Here is a 17,674-nt window from a genome sequence, read left to right as displayed (position 1 = left end):
CTTCTCCTGCTCCTCTTTGCACAAAGGCGGAGGTAGCGGTCCTGCTGCTGGGTTGTTGCCCTCCTATGGTCTCCTCCACATCTCCTGATGTACTGGCCTGTCTCCTGGTAGCGCCTCCATGCTCTGGACACTACACTGACAGACACAGCAAACCTTTTTGCCACAGCTCACATTGATGTGCCATCCTGGATGAGCTGCACTATCTGAGCCACTTGTGTGGGTTGTAGACTCTGTCTCATGCTACAACTAGAGTGAAAGCACCGCCAGTATTCAAAAGTGACCAAAACATCAGCCAGGAAGCATAGGAACTGAGAAGTGGTCTGTGTTCACCACCTGCAGAACCACTCCTGTATTGGGGTTGTCTTGCTAATTGCCTATAATTTCCACCTGCTGTCTGTTCCATTTGCACAACAGCATGTGAAATTGATTGTCAATCAGTGTTGCTTCCTGAGTGGACAGTGTGATTTCACAGAAGTGTGATTGACTTGGAGTTACATTGTGTTGTTTAATTGTTCCCTTAATTTTTTTGAGCAGTTGTACATAGGCACTCCTTATGCTGTAGTATGGTGCTCCATTTAGTGCATAGATTAAAGCTCTGCAATACGTTTAGAATGGCTCATACCCTGTCTTTTTCTACTTTCAGATTCCATATTAAACAATCTTTGTATACCTTTATATAATACATTGAAGGCATGTGAGGGTACAGTAGAGCGCCACAGAGGTCTGTACAATGTGGCGGTTTGACAAGGTCTAATATTTTCATGTGATTGAGCCCTTTTGAAGCAATGTTGATAGTATCATGATGTATCAGGTCACATAGATTTCTTCATTTCATCAGGTTATATAAAATTAGGTTTCATTTTGGTAGCTCAAAAGCTCAAATAGCTGCTCATACAGTATCCTAATAAGTGTCAGATCCCAACTGGGAAACGGTCTGTCTACTCTCCACCTAGATGTAGTCAAAGACTACAGCAACCAAGAAGGCTTCAGACAGGAGAACCATCTCTTCATGCAGGATGGATTTGACACAGGCAAGCTCAAATACCATCAGCGAGTATATAAAAGCAATTTCAGCTTTCCTGGGGTGCGATTTGTAAGTAGATTTTGTCATGAATTAAAAGCATTAACCAGTAAGATTAAAGGGGTACTTCGCTGCTCAGCATTTGGAATGAACTGTTCTGAACGCTGGAGCCAGCGCCGGGAGCATGTTATGTCATAGCCCCGCCCCCTCATGACGTCCCACACTGCCCCCTCAATGCAAGTCTATGGGAGGGGGCGTGACGGCTGTCACGCCCCCTCCCATAGACTTGCATTAAGGGGGCGGGGGGTGATATCATGAGGGAGCATGGCAATGACCTCACAAACTCCTGGCAATAAGCAATAAGTTGGAAGCTGCCTTGATTAGCTAATCATCTGAATAGAAAACTTTAATAATTCTGTGTAAAGTTTGGCTACCATGGTCAGGGCCAGTTAGGTAAAAATCATGGGTTCTTTAGTTTTTAAAGGAAGAATTGGAAGCACTGGGTCTGGCTCCTATTCCTCATTGTAATTCTCAGGAACTTCTTTTGGACCTCAGTGTCAGTGAGTACAGATGCATTGCACAGAGTACAGTACATTGAGTTTCCTAGGTCTATGAAGGACACCAATGATCACATCATCTCCATCCGAAAATGTTTTCCTTAACCCCTTAAGGACACAGGCCATTTTGGCCTTGAGGAACAATCCAGTTTCAATTTTACATTTTCATATTTTTTTTCCTTGCCTTCTAAAATCCATAACTTTTTTTTCCGTCCACAGACCCATGTGAGGGCTAATTTTTTTTTACTTTTATTTTACCATAAAATGTACGGCTTAAAGGGGTACTCCGCTGCTCAGCGTTTGGAACAAACTGTTCCGAACGCTGGAGCCGGGAGCTCGTGACGTCATAGCCCTGCCCCCTCATGACATCATGCCCCCTCAATGCAAGTCTATGGCATCATGCCCCTCACATAGACTTGCATTGAGGGGGTAGGGCGTGATGTCATGAGCAGGCGAGGCTATGACGTCACAAGCTCCCGGCATCGGTTCCACCATTCGGAACAGTTTGTTCCAAACTCTGAGCAGCGGAGTACCCCTTTAACAAAATACAATATATATATATATATATATATATATATATATATATTATTTTGTGGGGAAATTGAAAAGAAAAATGCAATTTTGCAACTTTTGGGAGGAGGTTTGCCTCAAACTTTAGGGGTTTTTCCATAGGAAATTTCTACTATATTTCTACTATATTATCTGCTGGATATCTTAGAAGCCTTGAAAAGGCTAAAATTTGAAATGTACTCTTTTCTGATATATTTTCTCTAAGCTTATCCAGGTATATGCTCAATAAGCTACACAGGTGGTCCGTCATGGCACATAAGGTGTTCTTGGAAGTGAAAAGAGCCAACACTGTTACCCTTTGTTCCCTTTCATAACAAATGCCAAATATATACTGTATGTGTAAGACTCTTGTAGATCTTACCTAAGTACACTATCCTGAAAATCATCCTGGAGGCAAGTAAACAAGTATCTAGAGGCTTTGAGGCACATCATGGTGTTATAGACAACCTAGCTGGGGCTGTGCTGGACATGTAAATCCCCTTAAGTGCAAAGTCTAATCCTTTGGCTAGGGGGATAAATATTTCACTGCACTACTCCTTTAAGATAGTTTAGCAACTCTTCTGTTCACCTCAAGGTTAAACCCCACTTCTCCCGTTGTTATTGTTCCCCTGATTTAGAAACACTGCATAATAGTGGATTGTCTTTCTGGATTTTTGTACTCTGAAACCAGACTTGTATGGAACTTTTTAGGCAAATCCATGTCCTGATCGCAGCCGTCTCAGAGTGTCTTGGGCAGGATATCTTGCTACCAGAGTGTGAATGCAGTTATATTTAAAGGGTCACCTCCAAACTCCATTAAATCACATGAATAAGCAAATAGGTGAAAAGACTGTTATTCCGAACCTGTCATTTTTAAATGTCCATTCCCTGCTAGAAACCCTGTAAGCAGAGCATGCGAATGCAGAGACAATATTACTAAACTCAGCAATATCATAAAGAGGACTACTTAGCCTTCTGTATTTTCAGGCTTACAGCAGAGAAAATGTAAGTGAGTGAAATTATTAAAATTCAGTATCAACATATTTGTGCTATTTACTAATAACTGGGGTCTTGGAGGTGACAGTCTCTTTAAAGGGGTACTTTGTGCCAGAACATTAAACAGATGTGTAAATTACTTCTATTAAAAAATCTTAATCCTTCCAGTACTTATTAGCTGCTCTCTGCTGACATCATGACCACAGTGCTCTCTGCTGACATCTCTGTCCATTTTAAGATCTGTCCAGAGCAGGAGAAAATCCCCATAGAAAACATATGCTGCTCTGGACAGTTCCTAAAATGGACAGAGATGTTAGCATAGAGCACTGTTGTCATGTCATCAGCAGAGAGCACTGTGTTTCAAAAAGAAAACCATTTCCTCTGTAGTATACAGACCCTAAAAAGTACTGGAAAGATTAAGAATTTTTAATAGAAGTAATTTACAAATCTGTTTAACTTTCTGGCACCAGTTGATTATAAAAAAAAAAAGTTTTCCACTGGAGTACCCCTTTAAGCTCAAAAGCCTTAGCAACGCTAGCAGAATCTTTTGTCCTCTTCCAGATATTTGTGTGCATACAGCTGGTGGATCTGGGGCAAGTGTCCTGGGTTCCCTATTATCAAGCGTGTGCTTGGGCCAGACAGGCCCCTATGCTGTACCTACACTCTGGCATCTTGTGCCCACCCCCTCCTCTCCAGGCACATAGGTGCGCCACTGCATATAATTTCATTCATCAACTGTCCACATGGTAAGAAAAGATAACACAATGTTCCACAAGCATTTCCTGGTTAAGACAGATAGGACAAAGTCATTATGCTTGTTTTTCCATGCCCTGTTTTAAGAGAATATTATTAAGTTCACATATATATTAATGATTGTGTTTTACTGATTATATAACAAAACATTTGCTTGTATATACAAGTTATAATGCATTCAAAAATAGTCAGATTCTTTCTCCATAGAAACACCAGTGGGTCAGTGGGTTATGATTGATATTGCTGTTTGGGTGTTTCTAGGGAAAACAATCTGTTAATTTATTTTAATCCAAGGCATCACTCATGTATATTTTTTAGGAAACAAAGTAAAAGTATATTGTACCTTTTGTAACATAAGAAGGTTAGAAAAGTATAATGAGCAGTAACGTAATTGCAATATGTGTCACAATGTCACAAACGTATTAATTTGCATATAAATCTTTCAATGTTTATCATATTCTTCTTTAATATCTGGAAGTGCATTATACTGGTGCATCTACAAAATCCATCATTACTTCTCCTCCACTGAAGTCCTTGTCACCATGTTCTACAAACCTGTGCAGAGTACTGTAGTATTGGTGGTCAGGGTTAAAGGTATATAGTGCAGAGATCTTCTCCCAAGCCTTGTTATTGGGCAACTCAAATTCTGTTGGTTCTTTGTTTTCAAAGAAACTTCTAAGATTCCTTTCTGCGAGTTTGGTTGCATATTCCTGAGCCAGTTGATCAAACTTCTCTTTTTCTTTCTCAATATAAATTCTCCAGAATGACAATTGGATAGAACTGACTTTAGAATTACAACTAGACCAACATGTCCATAAAAGAGAAACTGAAGCCAGAACAGCAATGAGACACCAGCCTAAAACCTGGAAAAGTCAAGCGAACAGTATTTACATAAGATTACTATATAATGTTTAATAGCTAATAATTATTTATATGGCACACAGATCTTCCGCCCAGAGCTGTGATTGGCCGGATGGTTGCAGCCAATCACAGCTCTGAGGAAAAGATGAATGAATGAGTGGCCAGCCCGGAGTATAGTGAAGAGCAGGGATGCGACATCTCTGCTATAGACAGGACGATCACAGCGGATATCAGTAGTGATACCCGCTGCAATCTGTTCTTATCTGCAAGTATTACTACTCCCAACATGGAGCACACTCTGCTCAATGCTGGGAGCTGTAGTACCTGCATTAATAGACAGATCACAGCGAGTGTAACTTCTGACACTCGCTGCGATCTGTTTATTAATGCAGATACTACAGCTCCCAGCATAAGTGTGCTCCATGTTGGGAGTAGTAGTATCTGCAGTTATGGAAAGATCACGGCGGATGTCACTCCTCCTGACACCCGCTGTGATCCTCCTGTATAATGTATGGATGCAGCGGCCGCTCTCCTATGGTCCCCTGCACGGCCATATATATACACATGTTCCTATTTCTCACAGAGAGCTGTGATTGTTTGGAACCATCTGGCGAATCACAGCTCTCTGCGGGAAATATGAATATGTGTATATATACGTCAGGGCAGGGGACCATAGAAGAGCGGCCGGCCGCATCTATATATTATACAGGAGAATCACAATGAGCGATCTGTCTATTAGTACAGGTAGTACTACTACTCCCATCATGGAACCATGCTGGGAGTAGTAGTACTAAATAAAAAAATAAATAAATAAATAAAGCAAAAAAGTGAAAAACACACACAATACATTTTTATAATTGTCGGCTACATTTTTATTTCCCCGCACACATAAATTGATCCCTGTTTAAAAAGTAATAAAAAAAATGTTTTTATATAAATTTCGTTAGATACTATTTTTTCCTTCACTACTGTATATATATATATATATATATATATATATATATATATAAATATATATATATATATTTTTTTTTAATGGTACCCTACGAAATGTTATTAAAAACAGGTATCTCCATCACTTTTTTGGATCGCTAAAGTCCAAAAAAAAGATTAAAAACCGCCGGCAAAAACGCCAAAGTTAAAATCCACATATCATTTTTCTTGGTGTTTTCTCACTCCCATAGACTTCTATTGGAGCAAAACTAAACGATTTTGCGAAAAAACGCCGGTTTGAGCGACATACAGCGTTTTTTCAAAACGCCAAGGAGCTGAAAAAAACGCAAAAAAAGTGAAAAAACGCCAAAGTGAAAAAACGCCAAGTGGAATTCCAAAATTGCGATATCTCATTGATTTACAGCTAACATCTGGCCGCAGCGTTTTTTGACAAAAAAAAACGCCATGCGCCAGATTTGGCGTTTTTCTTGGCGTTTTGCAAAAAAAAAAAAAAACAAGTGGAAACTTAGCCTTACAAGAACTAGAAGTTATATAATAGTGTCCTTTGGTGATTTTAAAAACAATATAGCTGTGTTATACTGAAAATAAACTTTATTTTCACTTTTTCACATTTTGTTATGTTGTAGCATTGTGCTAAAAAAACATAATGAAAAAATTTAATGTAACACATTTTTTGCTAACATATTAAAAATGAAAAACTTAAATTTTGCATTAACATAAGTATTCAGACCCTTTGCTGTAACAATTAGAAATATAGCTACACTTGGAGTCATTTGGAAAGACTTAACCCTGTCTATATAAGATATTACAGCTGGCAATGCATATCAGAGCAAAAACCAAGCAATGAGATGGAAAGAACTGCATGTAGAGTTCAGAGACAGGATTATGTGAAGCCACAGATCTGGTGAGGGGTACAAAAACATTTCTGCTGCATTGAAAGTTCCCAAGAGCACAGTGGCCACCATAATTCTTAAATGGAAGAAATTGTCAACAACCAGGACTCTTCTTATGCTGCCACACCAAACTACACAATCTGGGCTGACACAGTGGCCAGTAAGAAGCCTCAGTAAAAGGCACCTAAAAGCCTGCCTGAAGTTTGCAAATAAATAAATAAATAAATAAAAAAAGGCCCTTAAAGGGGTACTCCGGTGGAAAACATTTTTATTTTATTTTATTTTTATTTTATTTTTATTTTATTTTTACTTTTTCAAATCAACTGGTGCCAGAAAGTTAAACAGATTTGTAATTTACTTCTATTAAAACATCTTAATCCTTCCAGTACTTATCAGCTGCCATATGATGCACAGGAAGCTCTTTTATTTTTTAATTTATTTTCAGTATGACCACAGTGCTATTTGCTGACACCTTTGTCCATGTCTGGAACTGCTTGGAGCAGGAGAGGTTTCTATGGGGATTTGTTCCTACTCTGGACAGTTCCTGATATGGATAGAGGTGTCAGCAGAGAGCACTGTGGTCAGACAGAAAAGAACAACTAAACTTCTTCTGGAACATGCAGCAGCTGATAAGTACTGGAAGGATTAAGATTTTCTAATAGAAGTAATTTACAAATCTGTTTAACTTTCTAGAAAAAATTCCACTGGAGTACCCCTTTTAGGGCTCTCAGACAGTAAGAAACAGGATTCTCTTATCTGATGAAGCCAAGAATAAAGTTTTCTGGCCTCAATTCTAAACACCATGTCTGGAAGAAATAAGGCACTGCTAATCATCTGCCCTATATCAACCATCCCTTAAAGCATGTTTGCAGCATCTTGCTGTGGGGGTGTTTTTCAGTGGTTGGGATAGGGAAACTGGTCAGGAAAGTTGAGAGAAGCAAATAGCTTAGGGTTCGTTCACATTAACGTCTGCACCATTAATAAATGCCTGTTATTAATCCGTTGGATAATTTTTCAAACGGCTTGCAAATAGCTGTAAAATAATCCTATTGATGTCAATGGGATTTTTTTTACAATCCTTTATCACCCTTTTGCACCCGTTTCTTCCTGTTCCGTTTTTTTTTTTATGGGGAAAAGATGTTGCATGCAGTATATAGAAACGGTTATTATAAATTTAACATTGAAGTCTATGGCAAACGGATGAGCCTTTAATGTCATTCGTTTGCACCCGGTTTATAATATCCGTTTTTGAACCTTTATTACTTCTGAGAATGCTCAGAAGAGGTGAAATCAGGGGACTCCTGCAGTGCTGCGGAACTACTACTCCCATAATGGAGCAGACTTTTTCCCCTGATGGGAGTAGTAGTTCCCCCAGTTTCAGGAGTCTGGGGGCGGCTGGAGAGGCTACATTAGTGCTTGTACTACTACCCCCATCATGGAACAGAGTCTGCTCCATGTTGGGGGTTGTAGTACAGTGGCTGAGAGATTGACTGCACAGGTTTCACTTCTGAGCTTGAGTGGCCCAGACAGTGTCGCTGGCGAAACGTCGGGCTGTAAAGGGTCATTCCTCACTCCTTCTGTAAACCACTGGGTATTTATATATATACTATTACATTGTCTTTTTTTTATTATATATGTAATTATTATATGCACTTGCACTTATATTATGTAAAATCCTTCCATTCTTGTTATGCTATGAGCCTCTACTAATGGTCCAGTGTCATGCTGGTTTATATCTCTTTTGACTCCTGTTCTCAGGAATTATGTCATGTATTTTTAAGTAGATTTTATTGTCCTCAATAAAGTTTGATAAACCCTTTCTTTTATTATGTCATCATATAAAAAGTGACCAAAAATACACTATTTTAGACTGGAATTTTTTGCGCATACACCATTGACTATGCAGTTTAATTAATGTTATATTTTTATAATTTGGACATTTCTGCATGCGGCGATACCACATATGTTTATTTTTATTTACACTGTTTGTTTTTTTGTTTTTTTTAATGGGAAAAGGGAGGTGATTCAAACTTTTATTAGGGAATGATCTTTATTAACTTTTTTTTCCCCCATTTTTTTTTGCAGTGTTATAGCTCCCATAGGGGACTATAACACTGCACACACTAATCTTTTACATTGATCAATGGTTTCTCATAGGAAACCATTGATCAATGATTCTGCCGCTTGACGGCTCATGCCTGGATCTCAGGCACATTCGGCGATCGGACACTAGGAGGCAAGGTAAGGGACCCTCCTGCTGTCCTACAGCTGTTCGGGATGCCTCGATTCCCGTACAGCCTTCTGAGCTAGCTGGGGGTAGTTTAGTTTCACTTTAGATGCGGTGATCAACTCTGAACGCCCCGTCTAAAGGGTTAATAGCACACAGCACCGCGATCAGTGTCGTGCACTATTAGCGACGGGTCCCATCCATTGCTAGGTGCCAGGCGCGACCCGCTAGGATGCGTTATAGTAAGGAAGAGGACTCAGGACATACCGGTACGTCCTTGGTCCTTAAGGGTTATGCAAGGTCAAGGCATATTGTAGCTAGGCTTTTTTCTGGTAACTTGAAAAATGTAGCTCATTCTTGATCAAGTATAATTGTATAGTACTCCTTGAAACTACCGCACCATTTTTTTCCAGGACAGCCTATATTTCTTCTGAGGTTACCTGTGGGTTATTCTCGGTATCCTGAACAATTCTTCCAGCAGTTGTGGCTGAAATCCTTTTTGGATTACCTGACTGGCTTGGTATCCTGAGTGATATTAAACAGTTCTAACAGGATTTTTCAATGCTGTGGATAGCTTTCTATAATCTTTTTCATCTTTAAAAAGTTCCATTACCTTGGTTACCAGCTTTTTTTGGCAGTTCTTTTATGCTCTCCATGGCTCAGTATCTAGCCTACTAAGTGCATCCACATGCGAGCTAACAAATTCATTGGCCCTGACTTGTCACAACGTGTGAGAAAAAAAAACTAGGGAGGTGTTTCCCACAGCAACCAAGCAAAGTTCAGCTTTCACTTTATTGACTGTGTATACAAAGACTCTTATTACAATAAAAAAAAAAAAAAAAACTTTAATTGCCATTTTAACCTGTGTGTGTCACCTTGTGTGTATGAAAGGCCATACATTCAAGGGTATGTAAACTTTTCATTAGGGCCATTCGGGTGATCTCTGTTATTATTATGATTCAAAGGAAGCCAAACAATTATGTGATAATAAATGGCTTCATAGTATCACCATCCTTAAAAAAAAAAAATTTTTTTTTTTTTGCATGATCAGTCATATTTTCTAAATCAATGGCAAAATTTCACAACTTCTGCCTTCTGTTTGCTACTGTTACTGATTCCACACCATTTTATAGATTTTGATACGCCCTCCCATTTTTTAAATATGTGGGTTTATAGTCTGACAATTCAGAGATCAGTCCGATGGAGGTAATCTTAATTTTAATAGTGGGAGTGAATATCAGATGATGGGTGGGATTATGAGCAAAGCAATTTTCAGCTCACCTTCACCCTGTGGTCTGTGCGTTGATCTTCACTAGTGAAGAAAATAGGTGATCCAGCACTCAGCAAAAAGATTCCAGCTTTATTGAAAATGCAAAAACACACAGGTACAGCACACCTTTAGTAGGTCGCAGGCCAGACACGTCTCTGGCACATGCACACCCTTCATCAGTGATATCTGCCCATTCCCCAAGTGCCAATTTAAAGGCCATCTGTGGCCGAAAACAACAGCTGGGACCCCCACGATCTCCTGCACGGGCCGACACGCCTCCTCCATGTAGTTCTATGGGAGAGGTGGGGAGGAAGCGTTCGTGCCTCTCCCATAGTACTGTATGGGGAGGGGGCGGGAAGGGGGCGTAACTGTTGACCTCTCTAGGTCGACGCTACACGCATTAGCGCTCTCACTGAGCGCTAATGCGGGGGCCTCTTCAGGAGATCGCGGGGGTCCCAGGGGTTGGACCCCTTGCGATCAAACACTTATCCCCTATCTTGTGGATAGGGGATAAGTGTAATAACACTGCAGTTATCCTTTAAATACCTCCAGCCGTAGGGGGAGCTGCATCGCTCTATTTACACATTAAGTTATTAACTCTTAGCACCCATTGATATATTATTATTAAAATTTTTACAGTGTAATTATATCTACCTTGTTAAAAGTCACAGAAGGAACCATGTATCTGTAATTGTTTTAATCATCTATGTTATACTTTTATTGTATTTCATATGTTCTTTCCCCACTCCGGGTGTAAATAGAGTGATGCAGCTCCTCCAGCTGGAGGTATTTAAGTTGGCACCTGGGGAATGGGTGGCTATAACTGGTGAAGGGATTTTGCATGTGCCAGAAACTCATCTGATGGACTGCTACACCCCCATTAATAAAATTAAGTTTGCGCCTATCTGACTGATTCACTATATCGTCAGACAAACTATAAATCCATAAATTTCAGGAACGAGAGGGCATTTAAAAAAATTGTAGAACAGTTTGTGATCAGGGCACTCTTAGTAATTTGTTTATAGTTAAATCTTTTTAGGTTAGCTACAGGTCCTCTTTACTTTAGAAGGTAAAAGTTATTCTCAACGTGAAGTATCTACCATGTCTAAACCTGCAGTGCTACATTCTTAGAAAAGGCCAAAGCAACCAGTATCACATTTCTGTTTTATGAATAAACCTCATACTTAGGAACAATGTAGGCAATAAAAATCTTAAAGGGGTACTCCCGTGGAAAACTTTTTTTTTTCAAATCAACTGGTGCCAGAAAGTAAAACAGATTTGTAAATTGCTTCTATAAAAAAATCTTAATCCTTCCAATACATTTTATGGGCTGTATACTACAGAGGAAATGCTTTTCTTTTTGGATTTCTCTGATGTCATGACCACAGTGCTCTCTGCTGACATATGTTGTCCATTTTAGGAACTTTCCAGAGCAACATATGTTTGCTATGGGGATTTTCTCCTGCTCTGGACAGTTCCAAAAATGGACAGCAGAGGTCAGCAGAGAGCACTGTGGTCATGACATCAGAGAAATCCAAAAAGAAAAGCATTTCTTCTGTAGCATACAGCCCCTAAAAAGTACTGGAAGGATTAAGATTTTTTAATAGAAGTAGTTTACAAATCTGTTTAACTTTCTGGCATCAGTTGATTTAAAAAAAAAAAAAAAGTAGTACCCCTTTAACTAGTGGATGTGCTACAAATATCTATTTTTAAATAAACTTTATAATAATGCTCAGTGCTTGTTCATTTGTAAGTTGTAACTTGTTACCAGTGGAGCAGCAGGAAACAATAGCAGAATGCTTGGATGTATAGGGAGAGGTATAAGCAGTAGAAAGAGAGAAGTGGTCATGCCGCTGTACAGAACACTGGTGAGACCTCACTTGGAGTATTGTGCACAGTACTGTATACCATATCTCCAAAAGGGTATATATATTTTGGAGAGAGTTCAGATAAGATATACTAAACTGGATGGATTGCAGGACAAAACTTACTAGCAAAGGTTAACTCCCTAAGGACAATGGACGTATATTTACGTTCATTGCCCGCTCCCGTTATATGAAGCGTGCTAAGGAGATGAGTGCTTCATACCCCGAGGCTCCCGGTTTCTATGAGCAACTGGAACCCGCGGCTAATGCCGGACATTGCCAATCAGGCTGATGTCCGGTATTAACCCTTTAGACAACGCAATCAAAGTTGATAGTGATGTCTAAAACAGGAGAAAAGTCCTCCCGGCTAGCTCAGCGGGCTGTTTGCGATCGCCGCGGTAAACTGCTGAGAGAGCGGTGGGAGGGCCCTTACCTGCCTCCTTGCCGTCCAATATGTCCCTCGATGCTCCAGTCAGCCTCAGTGGGCTGGGGCAGTCGAGCACAGATAACACTGATCAATGCTATGCTATGGCATAGCATTGTTCAGTGTATGCAATCTAAGGATTGCATGTTATAGTCCCCTATGAGGACAAAAAAATATTGTAAACAAAAGTTTTTTAAATAAGTTAATGAATTTGATTTAACCCCTTCCCTGATAAAAGTTTGAATCACCACCCTTTTCCCATTAAAAAAATGTAAACAAAAATAAACATTAACATATGTGGTATCGCTGCGTGCGTAAATGTCCGAAATATAAAAATAAAATATAACATTAATTAAACCACAAGGTCAATGGCGTACACATAAACAAATTCCAAAGTACAAAGTTGCATATTTTTGGTCTCCTTGCATATCCTAAAAAAAATGTATAAAAAGCTATCAAAAAGTCCCATCAAAACAAAAACCTTTATGGGTTGGGTATCATTTTAATCGTGTGGACCTACAGAATAAATATAAGGTGTAATTTTTTCCGAAAAGTGCACTGTGTATAATCGGAAGCCGCCAAAAGTTACAAAATGGCTTTTTTTTTTTTTCAATTTTGCCCCACAAAGATTTTTTTTTTCTTTCACCATAGATTTTGTGGTGAAATGATTAATGTAATTACAAACTACATTTGGTGGCACAAAAAACAAGCCCTCATATGGGTCTGTAGGTGGAAGATTTAAAGCATTATGATTTTTGGATGTGAGGTGGAAAATACGAAAGTACAGTCCTTAAAGGAAAATGGTCATCCCATTTACCCACACTTAACCCAATGCACTGGATTATAGTTCGGGAGTGTATGAGACTGATGCGGGGTCTCTGGCCAATATAAATACCTTCAGTCCGGTGCCCAGTCCCTCTGAAAATCTGCTTCTTTCTGTGCTGAATTGTGCGCTGGAGGCGGGGCTGCCGGCTGGATTTGGATGTTTGTGGTTGCTGGTCACGTGTGTGCTTATGCCTACTGAGCGCTCACGTGACCAATGACCATGAATATGCAAATCCAGCTGGCGGGCCTGCCTCCAGTGTGCAATTCAGTGCAGATAGAAACAGATCTTCAGAGGGACTGGGCCCCAGACTGAAGTTATATATATTAGCCAGAGAGGTCTCCTGTTCTCCCAGTGTATTGGGTTTAGTGTGGGTAAACGGGATGACCCTTTTCCTCTAAGGGGTTAAAGGATCTTGAAGGGGTACTGCTCCCCTGGACACTGGGGACCCCAGCGATCCTCCTGCCGTACCCGGCATTCGTTTAGAGTGTCAGGTGCAGCGCAGGAGGCTTGTGACGTCACTGTCATGCCTGCTCGTGACGTCACGAGCCTCCGCATCGCCAGTCATATGGCACGGAGCAAAGTTTGCTCCATCCACCAGATGTCTGGGGTGCTGGAGCCTAGATCGCGGGGGTCCCCAGTGGTGGGATCCCCACGATCAGACATCTTATTCCCCATCCATTGGATAGGGGATAACATGTCTAGGGGCAGAATACCCCTTTAAAGAAGAACTACCAACCTGTTCACCTACACTAAACCCAATACACTGGGTAAACTGGGTTTACTAGGTAAACAAGAGTCCAACAAGGGGTCACTTACTAAAATACGTCAAGTAGTTCCTGAGATGGGTTCCCCAGAGGATGCTCTGCTAAATTCAGTGAATTGCATGCTAGAGGTGGGTAAGTAAGTGACCCCTTGTTGGATTCTTGTTCACCTACACTATAACCCAGTTAATTGGGTTTAGTGTAGGTGAAAAGGCTGAGAGTTTTCCTTAAAACATATATAGATTGGAAGAAAGATAATATATACACAAAACTACCAATTTAAACTAAATAAAACTATGACAAGAGGACATCGTTTTATATTAGAGGGACAAAGGTTTCTGCAGTAATATCAGGAAGTATTACTTTACTGAGAGAGTAGTGGATGCATGGAATAGTCTTCCTGCGAAAGTGGTCGCTGCAAATACAGTGAAGGAGTTTAAACATGCATGGGATAGGCATAAGGCTATCCTTCATATAAGATAGGGCCAGGGACTATTGATAGGATTCAGGGCAGACTAGATGGGCCAAATGGTTCTTATCTGCCAACACAGTCTGTTTCTAGGTGTGTATATATATTTTTCATTAAATAGCACTTCATAAGAAATAATGACCATTAGATCTGATTGGCTGTATGCAAGCTTGCATTTACCATGAGCAGGTACAGGGTCTGTTCACCTTCTCATTGAAATATTGACCACTGATTTGTATATGGGGATCAAGCTGTTTTACTATCTGTACTAAAAAAACACAGATGTTCAGACAGTCCAGAGGTAAATGCAGTAAATGAGTATGTGCATTGTCCCTATATTAACTAAATTATATTAATTAAATTACATAATATGTGAACATAATATATCCTCATGTAAGATATAGTGGGTATTAATCACTTGGGGATGCAGGGTGTGCAGGTACGCCCCTGTTCCCAAGTCCTTAAGGACTCAGGGCGTAGGACTCAGAGAGTACCCGGTGTATTGGGTTTAGTGTGGGTGAATGGGATGACCATTTTCCTTTAAGGGGTTAAAGGACCTTAAAGGGGTACTCTGCCCCTGGACATTATATCCCCTATCCAAATCTTTAAACCCGGTGGGTCCCAACTGCTATCAGCAGCCTGGACCCAGGGTTAATGCTGGGCATAACCGTACGGGCCGATGCCCGGAATTTACCCTTTAGATGCCGCAATCAACGTCTAAAATGAAAGTGAAAGAATCCCAGCAGCTCAGCAGAACTGATCGGGACCATTGCGACATAATCACAATGTCCCGATCAGCTGAGAGGACAGTGGGAGGGCACTTACCTGGCTCCTCACCATCCAATCGGCGTTCTATTGCTCCAAGCCTGCCATGCAGACTGGAGCAGCAGAGCACCGATAACACTGGTCGGTGCTATGCTCTGGCATAGCATTGATCAGTATATGCAGTGAAAAGATTGCATGGTATAGCCTCCTAAGGGGGCTAAAAAAATAGTAAAAAGTGTAAAAAAGTTAATAAATGTGAATAAGCCCCTCCCCTAATAAAAGTTTACTATCCCCCATTTCCCATTTTTTAAATAAAATAAGTCCAAAACTGTGCATTATTGGTCACTTCATATACAATAAAAATATTAATAAAAAGCAATCAAAAAGTCCTTTCAAAGCAAAAATTGTACAAATAAAAATTGCAGACCATAGGGGTCAGAAGAGGACATTTTTAAACATACAAATTTTGGTGCATTTAGTTATTTTTTTAAAGTAGTAAAATAAAATAAAACCTACATAAGTAAGGTATTATTGTAACCGTATGGACCTACAGAATAAAGATAAGGTGTCATTTTTACCGAAAAGTTCACTGCGTAGAAACGGAAGCTAAAAATTTGCAAAATGGAGTGTTTTTTTTTATTTCACCCCACAATAAGTAATTTTTTGTTTCACCGCAGATTATGTTATAAAATAAGTGATGTCATTACAAAGTAAAATTGGTGACACAAAAAAACAAGCCCTTATATGAGTCTGTAGGTGCAAAATGGAACGCGTTATTATTTTGAGAAGGGGAGGAGAAAAAAACTAAAGTTTAAAAACAAAAATAGTTTTGAGTCCTTAAGGTGAAAATGGGCTGAGTCCTTAAGAGGTTAAAACGTAATGTGCTGCTAAAACCTCTGAATGTCAACTTCTGGCAGACAGGTCTCTGATGTCAGTGCAAACTGTGCTTGTCAAGAGGAGGGAGAATCTTCTGCAGAATGAAACAACACTGTCTTACATCCTGTAAGAACCTAAGATGGGAGACAATGCCTGAATAGCTATAAAAGATTATTGAAATATGAACGTAATCAGATTGGGTGCTACTTACTGTATGGCTCATGTGAGAGAGGTGCAGATAAGACAGGACTGAGTTTCTCATTTAGAATCATGAGAAGTCTTTGCTTAGATAGTGTAGGAGCTTTGAAAATTTAGAAAATTTTACATAAAACCTTTTGTCGTGTTGCAGTTTTATAAAGTAAGAAACTCGGGTGCCAAATACAACTATGATACATCTTTGTTAAAACATTTCTTTCACACACCTGAGACTGGGCTTGGAGAATCAGTACGACTTCTTGTATATCGTTGGCGGACATTGCTGCTTTGCCACAGGTTACTTTGAAGACTTGTGTCGTACACTGTTCAGACTTGTTTCTACACAGATGCTGCACAAACACTGGGTTCTCCCATCCACTCATTGCACAGGTATAGAAGGATCCATGAAGAAGAGCTATGGAAATCCACATGACCGGAACTATCAGAGACTTCAGTGTCAGCTGTAAAAAGACGTGCATCCCTTGGCAGCGGTAACCCTTTGGGCACATCTTCTTGGGATTAAGACAGCATCCGGTAGAAAATTTCCAAGTTCTGCTGTTCAGGAAATAACTGATGATCATAAGTACTACTGCAGGAGCAAAAAGAAAAACAAATCCATATATAAGGTTACTATCAGTGCATGGGCACTGGAAAACCACCATAGAGAACAACTGCTGCCCACCAGCGGTAAGAAGGGTCAAAAACCCATAACCGATGGCAGATTTCTTATCTGCACAAAGCTTCATAAACTTTTGCAAGATATCCATGATGTATAAAGTGTGAATGCTGTATGAGAAAGTGACGGTCTTAATGTAAGATATGCTTCTCCGGTAGCAAGAATTTCTAAGCATAAAACCAGTTTGTCAAGTTTTCAAAGTATACAGAACTGATGTCACTTTGCAGTAAAGCTATCCCAAAAGCGCCCATGAAGCTTGCTGTATAGCCTATATATTGAATTTTTATTTGTGCAGTGTATTGTCAGCTTTTACTAATATGGATAATGGTGCAGTATATTAAGTTATGGAGCCGGGATGAATGATGACATGTTGCCATGAGGATATTCTTTAAGCTCCTAGGCTTCAGGAAACCCATCATTAATACACTTCACTCCCGTATGTGCGCTGTTCTTTACCTCACCATGTTCTCCTCCAACAGCCGGATGTAATCCAATGACCTGACCTTAAAGGATATCCCATGGGATTAGATCGAGCACATAAAGTTTACACCCACAATAATCCAGTTGATGCATAGGAATAAAGCAATAATGAGGGAGTAGTAATATTAATAATAGGATTAATGATTTTACAATTAATGTTTACTTTGTTATTACACTTATTGGTGCACTGTTTCTTTACTATGAGGTACAATTCTTTGTTCCCCAGACATTTTTTTACAGGGAGAAACCTTTTCTA

General features: G+C 39.8%; 2 protein-coding genes across 15 annotated transcripts in view; one reads left to right on the top strand and one right to left on the bottom strand.

Moving 5' to 3' along the window:
* The window catches only part of TRAPPC3L (trafficking protein particle complex subunit 3L), a 122,755-nt gene that overhangs the window by 95,165 nt on the left and 9,916 nt on the right, over positions 1-17,674 (top strand). The window lies entirely within an intron of this gene.
* On the bottom strand, positions 4,359-17,029 carry CALHM5 (calcium homeostasis modulator family member 5). Its single transcript, XM_056563665.1, has 2 exons — positions 16,490-17,029; positions 4,359-4,739 (listed from the first exon to the last, which is right to left on the bottom strand). Exons 1-2 carry the CDS (start codon positions 17,027-17,029, stop codon positions 4,359-4,361), a joined length of 921 nt encoding a protein of 306 aa, XP_056419640.1.

The sequence above is a fragment of the Hyla sarda genome, chromosome 3 (genome assembly GCF_029499605.1).
Source record: "Hyla sarda isolate aHylSar1 chromosome 3, aHylSar1.hap1, whole genome shotgun sequence".
NCBI classification, from domain to species: Eukaryota; Metazoa; Chordata; class Amphibia; order Anura; family Hylidae; genus Hyla; species Hyla sarda.
This window is presented reverse-complemented; position numbering and strand designations above follow the sequence as displayed.

Bases quoted from the DNA above. Each gene is read 5' to 3' on its own strand.
- CALHM5 (XM_056563665.1), bottom strand. From the start codon at position 17,029: ATGGATATCTTGCAAAAGTTTATGAAGCTTTGTGCAGATAAGAAATCT. The intron at 4,740-16,489 runs GTGTGTGAAAGA...TGACTTTTCCAG, and splicing joins TTCTCCAAGCCCAGTCTCAG to GTTTTAGGCTGGTGTCTCAT.